At 41.9% G+C, this 15,024-nt stretch overlaps 1 protein-coding gene across 1 annotated transcript in view; it reads right to left on the bottom strand.

Annotated features, from left to right (window-relative positions):
• The window catches only part of ADGRV1 (adhesion G protein-coupled receptor V1), a 1,990,932-nt gene that overhangs the window by 919,129 nt on the left and 1,056,779 nt on the right, over positions 1-15,024 (bottom strand). Inside the window, exon 72 of the mRNA XM_085632468.1 lies at positions 799-970. Coding sequence (XP_085488594.1) covers positions 799-970 — 172 coding nt within the window. The remainder of the gene's footprint in view (positions 1-798; positions 971-15,024) is intronic.

Here is a 15,024-nt window from a genome sequence, read left to right as displayed (position 1 = left end):
CATGGGACACTAACGGGCACAAGATGTTACTTGTATCTTTCACAACCTTAACGTTAATCTATTACTCGCGACACACCTCATGACATTTTTCAAATGTTATTATGATGTATATTGAATACGAGTGTACATACGTGTTGATACCCTGTTTCCTTATTTACAGCATGTCAGCCCCTGATGAAGGGCTCACAGGCCCGTAATGCATTGGGCAGTATGAATTTTGAATACTGAAAATGTAAAGATTTATTTACTTGAAAACTATGGAATTGAACTAAAAAAACATGAAAAATGAATGGACTTACAACTGATTTACGCTCATGATCTAATAAAGGATTATCAATATTGAAAGCCTATTTACAGTTACTACATCTTACAAGAGTGCAAAAGGGAGACATTCTTTATGTTTTAAGGAGTGCGACCAAATCATATTACATCCTCATACTCAGGAGGATTCAGCCAATTGCACCACCTACCAATTCACCTCGTGAAATACCTTATTTTACTTAGGAGTGCGATACCCAGTCCATTCACTGTTTAAAAGACCAATGCACACGTTTACAGCCTCTGGGGCACGGGAGAAAGTCAATGAGTGGACTACGGAGTGTAACATCTGTGGCTTAACATGGAATTGAGGCAGAAGGGGACTAGGGAACACGGGCATGAGGCACTACATGGCCCAGGTCATTAAAGCAACACGTGAACTGCGCTTTTTCTAAAATAGTTAAAAGTGTGGGTTTATATTCATGTTTGATAACTCAAAAGGCGTGTGTGTCTCTGGGGCATTGCATGGAATTAACTTACCAATTTCAGGAGTGATATTTCCAGGGTGCACACCCTCTGGTGTTGATCCAAGAGGATAGCCAGATCTCCAGTCAACCTTTAAGGAGCCATATAATCCTCTTCTGGAAATCAGTGCTTGGCTTGTCCCTGCAGACATGTTGGTGAGTTGGAAGGCAACAGAATCAAAGCCAACCTATGTAATGAGAAAAGGAAATGTACCTGTTCATAAAAACGAGTTAAATTAATTTGTACAGAAAATAAGCAATTATGCAGGATTAACTGACAACACAGGATTGTTTTCCATTGAGTAGTTACAAGTAATGTGGGAGAAATTGCTACTTTTTTCATAACATTTTAAATATAACACAACATTATGTGAAATTGTGAAAAATGTAATTGCTGATATCCTGCAGGAAAATGTAACATAAGGACAGGACATACCTCACATTCAATAGTCATAAATGATACTGGCAAGAGACTGATCATGGAAAAATGCCTTTCTGCTGTGGTTTTACTGTCCCACAAGACATTTTCTGACCAAACCATGTCCAGCGGATGAAAATTATGTGAAATTTCACTTCTGGAGAATATTATGAAATTTGATGAAGTTTCTGTAATATCTCTCGATCATCCCCCACTCCAATGCAGTGTTGTGACGCTCTCCAGAGAACTGAGGGGCACCGCCACTGCACATTCTGAATTCTCTGCCTGCCGCTTGATAATCCTCTGTGGTTCTCCTATATTCCTTCTGGGGTCGGTACCCACCACCAGTCCCTGCCAAGGTTCTCTTTTTCTTTTTTCTTGTTTCTTTTATTACAAGTTATATTAGCTAATACTGCACATAATTCTTCTTTATGGGGACTGTTCTGTATGCCACACAGATAACATGCACCCAGCAATGAAGCTGCTGAGCAGAGCAAATGGGCATACATGCAGGCCACTGTGACACCATGTACTGCTACTTCGGAATATATGTAAACTGGTGTTTTTTTCCTTAACCCTCTCTGACACACTCCAAACTGAAGGACTAACATGTAATGTGATGTCTGTGCAGTATTGAAATAAAAACAGGTGAAAAAAAGTTTCTGTAATGCAATTTGTGTATATTTCATGAGATTTCATCCTTGAAAAAACAATTGTCCAGGCCTAGTTCCAAATCACAGAATAGATACCAAAAGTAGAGTTCAATGTATCTACAAAGTCAATTGGAAACCTGAGGGGAGAAACTCCTCAATAGTGGCACGTACCCGGTATACAATTTTATACTTAGTATGGAATCCCTATGGCCCATCCAGTAAGCGTTATTCTATAAATCAGCTGTGCTGATGAGGAGGACTTTTGGCAAGACATGGCCTTATTTATTCATCTCAACCTCCATGAGTCACACACTTAAAAAATGATGTCCTGGCCACCATCCACCACTTACTTCACCCTGCACTCAGTTCTTCTGTTAAGGATTCTGTAAATGGCTTCCTGTCACCGTCACCAAACTCCCACTGGGCCATGCCTCCATTCAATCTTTTATTGATTTGAATGAGTAATAAAAAAACAAAAAATGTGATGGGTGGAATGCCTGAGTTAATTTCAATTACTGGCAATTATCTGTACCTAATGTTTTGCCCTGTGTCACCCTAGATTGGAACTAACAATATACAATGCAGCCTTGGTGATGATTTAATAGGAACAGTCCAACCAGAACTGCGAGACTAGGTGCCCTCTGACTGGAAAGCTGCCCAGAGTATCTGTCAGTGGCTCAAATTTCACCAATCACCTTTTGGTATTTCTCAGTGAGGTGTGTCCAGAGTTGACATGTCTCTCATGCTCACTGTGACACAGGACTCACGCTGCGCTTTACTGATGACACCCATATAAGCTGATCACAGTCTGAGGCTGCTTGTGTTGTTGTTCAGGGTGGTCCTGGTCTCGCAGTACAGGCTGTAACTATTTAGGACAATGGAGTAGAATAATAATGTGATTGATGCTATGAGGAAAGATACATCGACTCCATTTTGTATAATTGACTTCATTTTCTGCGCTCTCATGCAGTTGCAGGGTAGGAAGGGGATATTGTTGCTCTTTACCTGTTTTTGCTCGTCACCGTACAGAGTAAGCTAGAACATATCTTGTGGAATTCACACTTGGTACCGTTCACAGGGTTGAGATTGTTTTTGACAGAGAAATGTGCGGAATGTACAGCTCTGCCTCGAAGCAAACAGAGGGGCCTGGCCAGCTTCTGTAAGTGACCTAGACGCAGACTGGTAGGGCCAGCCATGTTTTTGCAATAGAAGGAGGGGGAGAAGTTTCTAGAATTCTCTCCTTGGGTTGAGTTAAAGGTATCAAAGGTGACTCTTGGCTGTCAGACAGGAGCTCGCCTGTAAAGCAGAAGTGTTGTCACAGGGACTTTCAGTGTTTCCGATTGAGGCTTCTGCCTGACTGTGAGGGCTCTCCAGTCGTGCTGGCCAGAGTGTTGTAATACACTCTTTCAGTGATGTATTTCTATACCTTATTTAGTGTATATATATGCTATAAATTTAATTACTCCATGTGTATATTTCATATGTTCTACTGCTTTGTATATGTGCTCTTTATATTTGACTTCTTTTATTTTACAACTGGGAAGGTGGACTACCAAGCATATTTTGTCTTACTTTCAAAAGTGTTGTACTAATAAATGCACGTTTCATTTTAAAAGCATCTTGATAAGTTTACTTGCCTCATTTTGAGAGTGCTTAGTTCTTTTTCTACGTGTGTCATTTAAAGGTGCAGTAATATATACACTTGCCTCATTTTAGAAGTGCTGAGTTTAAGAGTGTCCTATTCTTTCAAGTCTGAAGCAGAACATAGCAATATCTCAGGGGTCCCCGCAAGTCAAGATTTAATCCTTCCTGTGCATGTGAAACAATCTATATTGATATTTATAAGCAGTGGAAAGAGTCAATTCTCAAACTGGATTTTATTTAATTTTGTATAACAGAGTGATTGAAGATGGAAATCAGCTCCCTGAAAACAATCGTATGTGTTCCTATTCAGACAATAAATCTTGTGTGTTTTGGGCTGATTATTGTATATATCCATCCTATACCATGGGTATGCTAATGGCAGGAGATACGGAGATCAAACTCTAGGAAGTATTCCTGGAAATCATCAAGTGATCAAATAGCCCTGAAAATCATTTGTGTTGTTGTGATGGGCTCATACCTAGCCATCGCTAACCCTGGGAACTGTGGGGGCTAAACGGCAATGACTAGGAGGGCAGCAGCACTATGTATGGAAAGTCAGGGTGAGGGCCTCGGTGGAATCCATTACAGATGAAGATCTTGGTGGTAGAACTTTGAAGAACAAAGAGTATAAGAGTTCTTTGTGAAGAGCAGTGATGGACAGTCTACAAAGGTATGGGCGAGTGCATTAGAATGAAGCAGTGAAGACACACCACTGTAAAGAACACTAGATGATGTTGCAGTAACAGGGAGCTTTCACTCTTAAAAACGGTTATCCCTCCAAGCACACACTGATTGTCTCCATGCCTCTGACTGCCTAAAGCACTGCAGTGACGTTAAACTTGGGTTGCAGTACATAAACACCACATACATACATACATATGTTTACAAACCACTTTAGCATTAAATCTCATTAAGTGTACAACTTTAACTTTATCTCATTGTGAATCTACTAAGACCCACCACACTTATTTTCCCTCACAGGACCAGTATCTCATAATGTGGAAATGAAATGAACATTATCAATGGAACCAGCTATGTTTACATAACCAAATGATCATTTCTTTCTCAACCCATGTCCTGCTATACCTATCTAAGGTTTAATGAATTAATAAATAAATAATTAACATTGTCTGGTTTGTAGTGAGATAAGCAAAGAACGTCTAATATTGATCACACGTTTGCTACCAATTCTTGCCTGTTAAACATTCAGATGCGTAAGATTAGTTACCTTCGCCTGGGGGCACAATCAAAGGAATTCCCATATATCTTACAACTGCACTACACCGAGTGGACTTCACAATTTGTGATTCCTGTTCAAACAGTGACATTGTATCCAGTTTCCATCCACGCAACAGCAGCAGACCTAAGAAATACCAACACCGTTGCCATATGTTATGCCCATTGTATCTTTCTTTGCATAACTGATAGTGCTCCGAGGTGCAAGAAATTAACAATGCACTCCTTCACAAAAGCTATAGAGTAACAATAAATAGTCGTCTTGTCTTGAACCCTTATTAGTGAAACGCATCAACCGAGTGACATTTTTTTCTTACCAGTTGGTAACACAGCTTGAGTGCCATGAACAGGCAGGAAAATGCACGGAGCATTCATTAGCACGTTTTCTCTGCACCCCTCCACGACAATTATTTAGATAGAACAGGATTATGAATACTGCTCTCAAAGATGAGTAGTGTTTATTTTTAAACACTTTCTTGACAAGAAGATGATTTTTCTTTTTTTCTACGTATCTGTTTCATCGTGTTTTACCTTCTCTAGTTGAGTATTCCAATCACTGGTTAGTATTTTTGTACTCAAAGGAAGAAAGTGCTTCGACAGAAAGTATCTTAGCATTCCATCCGCTCGATCAAAGATTGAGATTTTTCACAAATGCATGAACTATTTCTAAAAACAATGCCCACTGGAGTAAATTCTCAGTTTAGATTCACAAACAATAACTGAGTTTTGCATGTTCCTTTAAAACTACTGGTATAATTCTAGCTTCTCAAAAATGTATGTAATAGCGTGTCAGTCTCAACTTTAGTTTATCATACAGCTCCATACCATTAAAACTCGGACTGTAATATTTTCCAATGAAGCTATGGGAAATACTAATCCACTAGCAATTGTAAAGCTCATTTAATTTGTGCATGTTTTATGGAGAAATCAGAGTTCATTGCTAAATCTACCAAATACATTGATCCACGAGGTAACTCTTTTTATTTGTCAATGTGTATAAGTGCTCCAAATATACTTAAGACTGACATGCTATGGCATGAATTGCTTCCCATTCAAGAACAATTAATCTCAGAACATTCCAACAAAAAATCCATATCCTATTTTGAAGCTGATTATCTTGCCCAGAAAGTAAAGTCCTGCTTGAAGATATCCCTTACCTTCTGAATTCATCAGTCTAATATTTCTTGAAGCATTGTATATTCTCAGCTTCTTTCTGAAGAAGCCCACCTATCCTGTTCTACGTGGTGGCTAGAGTGCAGCGACAGCTACTCTTCAGGCCCTTGACGGTGCTCTCTGAATATAGGATGAAGGGTGTGAGAAATCTGGGTAACATGGTCGCAGGGCAGGCGGTATTTCACGCCTGTGGTCTTGAAGCCAGGTAATACGGGCCCTAAAATGATGACCATGTACCCATTTTAGCACCAGTTACTCGGGGTAGTGAGGCAGAGCAGTCCAAGACTTATTCAGGAAAATGCTGTGGACTAGAAACTCAAAACCCAGGAAACACAACAAATAATACTTAATTGTCTAGTCAGTACTTTAATACATGCACAACAAAAAATTATACCCAAAATGACAAAATATATACACAATGCAGAGGAAAAAATTAAAGCCAACACCCCCGAAGAACCCCACAATCTGCCAGGGGGTGCACACTAAAGAATAGTCACAGAAATCAAATAATCCCCTAAATGCAGACTGGACCAAGGAGGTCTGAGTCACCTGTTACAGTTTACATGCCAGAGGCACCATCCTCTACAACCATAACAGTCCCATTGGCGGCTATAGGAATAGCAAATCATGTTGTATGCAATTATAAAAAGTGAGGCCTACTGGTTTTGTCATCGGGTATTTGTTGTAAAAAACAATGTCCAAATGTAGTCAAAGAGTAGGTTCCGTGAGTAAGGTTGATTAAGTCTTAGTTACAGGATATTCAGATGGTAAATAGTAGATAGGAAGTTCAGCCCCACCAGGAACAGCCTTCTTGGTCAGCCCACACACTCCAGCTGACACTTTCTCAGCCACACCAGGCGCTACAGCATTCCATTACCTCACCAAGCACTCCAGCTTTCCGCACCATCACATCCAAACTGGCTGAGCAGCAGGCAACAGGTAACTGAGGGAAAGAATGCATAATAACAATTCGCCACAACAGTATCCAACACACACAATGAACATGATCATTTCTGCATTTAATAACCATTTCAAAAGAGTACCACAACACTTTCTGCCTTTCACTATTGGCTTTGACACACAGTAAACATTTAATCGAAAACCATATTTGACAATTGAAATGCACTATTTAACAATCTGACTGTACAGAAAAATTAAACTGACCCAATGCACTCCCAAGTTAATCAAATGATCAGCCCAATGTTTTGACTCTAGTCTACACCTCTCTTGGGGTTACTAACTTGTTACCCTGGGAGATATAAAGTGCTATGCGCTCCCTGTGCTGTGGAATGTGAGGGAGCTGGGCTGCTCCTGGACGCTTTCCAGAACCATGCAAGCACTTTGTAGTGCTCCCTGTCCCTTGGGGAGCATCAGATAGCAAATATGTAATTTCTGAGGAGGCCCCAATACATTACGGGGTGCTCCTTTAGTACGAGGCAGTTTCCGCCTTCTTTGAATGGACATGGTGGCCCGAAAAAGCCAAAGAGTCTTTGGCATTGACATTGATTCACCCAAATTCTAGGGGTAGCAGAGGTCAAATTTCATTCTTTGGATCCCTACATTACATCATTGTAAGTGGCATACCAGGACCACTAACCTTGTAAAATCACTAGAATTACTGGTATTCTAGCCTTTGGACTCTTATGACATCACACACCATTTGGCCTAGTGACATCAAAAGAAGCTATGACACATTCAGGCTTATTTGGTAAGGATCTGAACTTTCCGCTGCAGCACGAGCGTACGGATAGGCTAGACTATTCAAGCTGCAAGTCAGTTGATGTGGGCAGAAAAACGTTCCTGCTGGGAGTGGTGGCAGGCACAGTATTGCTCAAGCAGGAGATTGTAGTATCCATAATGCACCAAGCTGCTCCTTCTACAGTTGAGAAGGCTAGCACCTAATTATTGCTCTTCTCCCTTAGATAGAGGGAGACAAGGCAAACTTGCTGTCACCATCTGCTTCTGCTTCTCTATCACACGTCTACTAACCACTGCTGCCATAAACACAGCCATCTCTCCAGTCCCTTCTGATGCTGGCACCCAGTGCATATCCTTTTGCTCCATTGTGCTACTATGCTCTGCTGTGCTCATCCCTCGACTTCCTTCTGCTACTGTCACCAAGTGCCCATCCTCTTTTCCTTTCTTCATTTTACCATGTGACCATCCTGGTAGCTCCTTATGTTGCTTTGTCTTGTCTTCATATGCAAATATCACTACTCATATTTGCATATTTGCCTCCCGCCAACTCCCTTCTCCTGTGTTACCAAGAGTACTTTGGTTTACTCTCGACTGCTGGTCTCTGTTTCCATGCACCTAGTTCACCATGTATAGACAATGTTGGTACTCAGCAGTGGGCTCTGGCTCCTCTTCGCAGTCTTTGTGGGGTTTGGTGACTAACTAGATGATCACTGTGCTCCAGAGAGATGCTCCTGTATCTAGTGAATGTATTCATGTTCCCTGATAATCCTACCATACTGGGTTCTCTCTTTTTTGTCTTTATCCACAAGGGCCACACGTCCTTGGTCTGTGCCAAATCAGATCTTAGTCCCAGATAGGATCCTTTCTCAAGGAACCCAAAGATTTTTTTTTCCAAGCCTGCCACTCCATTCCACTAGGCAACCACTTTTCTGGTGGCCTCCCTGAAGAGAGTGAAGGTTGTTCCATATTGATGCTCCATGCTACCATTTATCTTCTGTAGTTCCCCTTCCCACTTCCACTGCCCAAGTAAAAATATCAGTTTTATGGTATATCTAATTCACCCGCATTCTGAAATCTGAGCAACCCTTCCCAATAGCTTAAGAGAGAGCTTGAAAGGAATACCCTCAACTCCTCCTCTATTTTCTGCCTCTGAAATGGAACCAAAGTGGTTGCCAAGATAAGTCTACTCGCACACATACTCTCTATCACTGTCCCACACATTCTCTCTCGCTGGGTGAAACTCACTCTTTCTAATTTATACTCTCTCACTCACTCTCATCCATTCTGTCACTGTCGTACTCACTCTCATTAATTTCATTTTTGTACCCCTTCTCTCTCTCTCTCACGTGCTTCGACACACACTTGTACATTTGCACTGTATTTCTCTTGCACGCACACAGTATTTGAGAGTTTAACTATTTTATGTTATTTAACTTCTGTCCCCTGATAGTGTTTCACTTGAACTCCTCCTCTGCCACTGAAGCCAAGTCCATGTGCCTTTGGGAAAACAGTTACCAATCACAAATACAGTGTGATTGACAGTGCAACCTCTGATCTGCTGCATGGTCAGTCACATTATAAGTGTGAACTGAGGCCTTGCAATAGTTTAGAGCACTGCGAAGCAGCGTTCTATTAGACATCTGTAAGATCTGCCTGAAGGCCTGCTTCTTCTCGAACACAGCATTTCTTCTCAGCCCTTTGACTACAAAAACTATGCATGACCTTATGGAAGTAGCTGAAACTGTCCTTATTTGGGTCGTACAGGTCGTGAAAATGACTGAAACACCCCACTACAATTATACTTTAGGGATGCTGCACTTTTCATTACAATTTGATACTATAAAAAATATACACTCAGACATTAAACACTTCAGGCCATATGTAGGAAGCCAAATACCGGTCGGTAACGGCCGATTTTTGGTAAATATCCCGTTACCGACCGGTATTTAGGCTTTTGCTATGTAGGGGGCATATTTCAGGATTCGGTAATTTACCGAATCGGTAAAATTACCGATTCGGTAAATACCGAATCCTGAAATGATATGTAGGGGGAGTGTCTCGTCGGTGTGTGGATTCGTTATTTACCACCAACTAAAAGTTGATGGTAAATGACGAATACCTGTAAAAAAGCATTATTGTGCTATTTGAAATGTGCAATGTGGCAGACATACATGCCCTTAGGGCATGTATGTGCGCCACATGTGCACACATGCACGAATCAGGGGTGCAACAGGGTATCAATGTGACACCCTGCCACCCATGATAATGCCTCCCCTATTACCGATTCGGTATTTACCGAATCGGTAATGGCAACTGGCTTCCCATTCATTCCTATGGGCCTGGAGGCCCATAGGAATGAATGGGAAGCCAGTTGCCATTACCGATTCGGTAAATACCGATTCTTAAATACCGATATTTACCGAATCGGTAATAATTTACCTACATTACATTTACCAATTCATAAATACCGAATCGGTAAAATTCGGTATTTAAGAATCGGTAAATGTAATTTACCTACATATGGCCCTTCATGTGGTGGTATGCCAAATGACAACTTAAAGCAGGGACCTGTGCAGACAAAACTCTTCCAGTCAACAGTCACAATCTGCGGTCAGGCAGGATCTCAAAACTTGGAGTGACCAACATGCAGTCAACTAGGTCACATACACAGAAACATCTTAGGGTTGACCCGCATATTCACTCCACATTCCCAGTTTGGGACAATACGGCCTATTGATCACTAAAAGAACGATTAAAGGCAACATGTATTGGCACTATTGACCAATTTGCTGAGTAATGGGGGAATTAAATCATTCTTTAACAAGAGTTCCTCATACAGACCGAACATTATTTGAATTACAGGAAACTACAAAGCTGTCTGTGAAGCAGAATGGGCTCCCCACCACATGACCTCCAGCTGTCTGCATATTGAATTATATACTCGAATTTGGGACAATTAATGTTTCAGGCCTTTATAGCCTTATGATAGACTTTCTATTTTCTTCTCTTATAGTTTAGTCAACTAGGCTATGTTGGCAAAACTTGCTTCATAAAAATACCCTGAAGAAGAATGGTCAGCGCTTCTAGACTAGAGACTCATGATCAAGTATGCTAGAGTAATTTGTAAGGGCAAGAGAATTTGTTTTACTTCAAGGATTAGTATTTCTGGTACTGGTCTCCTTTACGCCTTCACAGGGCTGGGCTGATACCTAATGGTCAATGCTGGAGATGTTCTTTGCAACATTGTGACATTAGCCACATCTTATGGCACTGTAATTTCATTCGAAACTATTGCAAAAAAATATGGCAGTCTCACATGTCCTTTACTCACATCATTCCATTCATATCACTGATTCTACTGCACAATGTGCAGGATAGCCCTGAACTTGGCATCAGCAAACGTTATTGACAGTGAACGGATGGGTTATCGGAACAACTAGGAGTGACTATAATATGCGCATACTATACAGAACTTTACAAAAGCTAACTGATAGTGACCTAATATGGGAACTGTTTCTTAACCAGATAGCCGCCTCCAACGCATTTGCCTCACTCTGCTTTTTGTCCCTGTTGAAACACAATTGGTGTTCTGCCTTCATCTTATTGCTTTCTTGTCTTTTCCACCTTCTTTCAACTGACTCCTCTTACTAGCACACCATTGCACAGTTTAGCAGCAGATTACAGCCTTTTCTTGTACTCATGGCAATACATCATCAGCTAAATGTGCAAGGTCCCAAGGCCTGTGTCCTTTAGCAAATTCAAATGTTGATTACCCTTGCAGCTCTGTCGTATAGCTACTGATATCACTGCTTTCACTATTGTTGTGATTGGTCCATTTATACACCTCTAATTAGGTATAGTATGCGATTCTGTGTACCGAGAATGTGGCTGAAATTTCATGACTCTTGATCCGTGCAACCTTATGTGTTATTATCATTGGTGACTTACAGTTGTATGTAACATGTGATGATATATCTTGCCTTGTATCATCTGTTACACTTATCCTCCTATCCACCTCCCTATCATGTACCCTACATAAACTCAATTAAGAGTTGTTGCAAAACAAAAGCTACATAACAGCCTGAGTGTGTTCTCCCTGCCTGCCAAGGCAGCAAAGTTTGTGTATGCTTTTAATACAGTCAGTCCGAAAGTATGAAACAGCTTCAGAATCTAACACTAGTAGGTGACAAGCATATACAAACTGTGCTGTGTGTTGGCTTGCTTATGCATTTTCTTCAGTGATTCTGAGAGGCTGAACCTGTGTGGCACAGTTTCACGCTCTCAGACTGACCGATGGGAAAGATCAATGCCCAAAGTCCCAGTGGGGAGCAGCCAGTGCCAGGCTGCCTCTTAACATGAAATGCAGTTAACAGAAAAGAAGGCTAAGACAACCCACCTTCAAAAAGTATAAACAATGCACATCACCAGTTCTAAGACTGAGAAATTCAGGTCACATCTTGGCAAAACTGAACAAATGGCAACAAATTCAACTTTTCGAAAGTTAGAACTGTGCATAGTCTGCAGCAAGTTCAGCCTTGGGCAGCTGCTGAATTTCAAAACAAAATCATAAATTGTAGCTCCCTTTGAGACCTTCTGTGATCAAGGGTAGCAAGGGCAGTGCCATGGGTCGAAAGGGTGAAGTCAGACGTAGAATTTGCTACCTCTTCTGACTCATAAGTTACGTCCAGCAGCTTTGGCTTACCCTGCTGGCTTACCACTCTGTCACAAGAGGCAAGTGTGGAATCAACGGTCTCCCACTCTCGTGCCTACATGCAGTGAGCCCAATGGCGTTCGTGATACCTGGTGAGGCCCCTCCTTATATGGCCTCACAAGGGCTTCCTGGATTGGTATCAATTGCTGGAGACTGCACCTCTAAATTGGAAGTGAATTAACAATAGTGTGACGGTGCTCAAGTTCCTCCAAGGGATCAACTGGCTGCAGGCACCCCCAAAGGTCTTCAAAAGATCCCACCAGGGGTTTGATGGTGCAGTGGATTTCACCAAGTCCCAGGACAATTGCTGGGATACCTTTCAGCGCTGCACTCAGCAACTGCTTATTGTAGCATATTTCCAGCCTATTTGGATGTTTTGGTTTCTTGTGCTCCTAGTGGCACATTGCAGTGATCAGGAGTGTGCTTGTGGGGACTTCTGGTCTCCAAAGTTTTGGTGGAATTTCTATGCATTTCCTTATTGCCTTTTACAGCCCTTTGGCACTGATGTTTCTTTTCCTTAACCATCAGATGTTTGTAATGTCTGGACTGCCTTCAGGATAGCCCATTGCAGTCACCTGACCGAGGGCCTTCCTGCAGCAGCACCTGACGATCCTCAAGGCAGACTACTCCGCAGGATGCCTGTGCACCAAGCTCAAGGGATGTAGTACTCATCCAGTCAAACAGGGCCAGTTGACAGGAGTCCCCATCTACTCCACCCTCGATGGGTCTCAAGAGGGGAGCAGAGAAATACTGCCATTAGCGCTAGAAACATAACTCATTAAAAATCCCAACAGTGCTAGTCCAGAGTGTTATTCCACTTCAAGCAGAGGGTCATTCGCTGTATCAGTTCAATCCTCCTCCTTCCTACTCTTCTCGGAGATTCTTGCCTGTCCAGTGATTTAAAAATTCAGAGAGTTCTAGAAGGTGTGAATCTCTACCCAATCCAGACATGCCACATCATGACATTCTAATTGGTTGGTACTTACTACTGTTGCTGTTGTGGGGTTGTTTGTATGCAAAAAGGAAGGTATCCTTGTGTTTTAACTCTAAATCTTTTTATCTGATTGGTTTTAGGGGCCACCTTTTTATCTCTCACTCTATGGAGTGGTGCACTATTTTTCCCATTGGGTGTTAGCCACTGAAGAGACGCCATCTTGCTATGTAAGCACTCTAGTGGTTTGGCTGACTGGAAACTCTCCTTCTTTCTCCTGCTCCCTCATGCTATTTAAAGCAGCCTATGCCACAGAAGCGTGCAGTGTATTCGCCACTGGCATGTCAATGGTGCTCTAAAGGCGAGCCCGTCTGAACCATCCATGCCCGGAGCCTGTCTAGCACCAGCCATGCTGCTCATTTGACCACGGTCTGCCCCCTGGTGAGAGCTTACTCCAGGGAGGGTCTTACTTTTACTATTAAATTGGCACTCTCCTTCTCCTTTTCAAGAATTCTGACCCCCTGACTGCCCAAATAGCGGTCTCACTCAACTGCGTTTCGGAATTGTGCAACTTTCCCTGCAATACTTTGCAATCATTTGCGCATAGACTACCCCAAAGCCTCTCTGGCTGTCAAGCTTAGTCTTACATTGGCAGGCATGAACCTCCTCCAGCTGTTCTTGTCCCCTAAGTATAAGGCAGGGCACACGCACAACTTGTTTTTCTCTAACATTTCTGATCTGCAAGTTTTTCTGGCAGAGTGCCAGAGTGCCTTATTTGGTCAGATCATCTACTAGTTCATTTCTCTTTTAAAGGCGTGTTGTATCAGAAGAAGTGAGATAATCCACCATCTCTCTCCAGAGCATGGCAAAAAATTGCTGAGGCGCCTCTTTCCCAAAAGTTACAATCCACCATTCCTTCTAAAACGGGCATCCTCGATACGGATGTGGCTAATTTTAACAGATGGATAACTAATGCCCTCCTGGCGCTGCTAAAGCGTGAGGTGGCAAAAAGGACAAAGCCCTCGGCCCCTTGGTTCTCCTACTCTTTAAGGAAAGAGAAGGACAGATGTAAAAACCTGGAGCCTATTGCCCGGAGGTTGAGGTGAACTACAAAGGAGCATTAACTAATTTTCGTAAATCCATCTGTAGAGAGAGTATTTCTCTTCTCGAAACTCGGCAGCTTCTAATACTTCACGTGAAGTATCCAAAATCGTTAATTCTTTTTTATCCCCTAAGGCTGGAAAAGAAATTTCAACTCATCCCTCGAATTTTGTAATGACATCGTCATTTTTTTATGAGAAAATTCTGAAAATGTATGCAACTTTCAAGACAGGACTAATTTCTAAGGCTCAGACAGAACTCACACCATTTCAAGGTCACCCACTTTCAAACTTTCTTATGATTCCAGGGGAAGTTTCCCTGTGGAACTTGAGAAATGTAAATCAGGATCTCCTGGGGTCCTGTGTCTTCCCAGAAAAAGGATGATCCCCCCTATCATTAATCTGATACTCAATAAAATTCTGAACACCTCACTGGAAGAAAGACTATTTCCTTTTGACTGGAAACAAGCTATTCTTCTGCCCTTACTTAAAAAACATAATGCAGACCCCGCTATACTGAATAATTTTACACACAGTCCTACTCTCTTCATTCTGTATCTAGCATTGATGGCTCAGTTGATTAAATCATGATGCACGCAGGTGTGTCTTATGCTGATAACATGCAGCTCTTACTTTCCTTTCAGAAGCATTTGGATAATGCCCGTATCAAGCTCAAGG

This window comes from Triturus cristatus, chromosome 2_1 (assembly GCF_964204655.1).
Source record: "Triturus cristatus chromosome 2_1, aTriCri1.1, whole genome shotgun sequence".
Classification (NCBI taxonomy): domain Eukaryota; kingdom Metazoa; phylum Chordata; class Amphibia; order Caudata; family Salamandridae; genus Triturus; species Triturus cristatus.
Note: the sequence above shows the minus strand (reverse complement) of the source record. Positions and strands in the feature narration are given on the sequence as shown.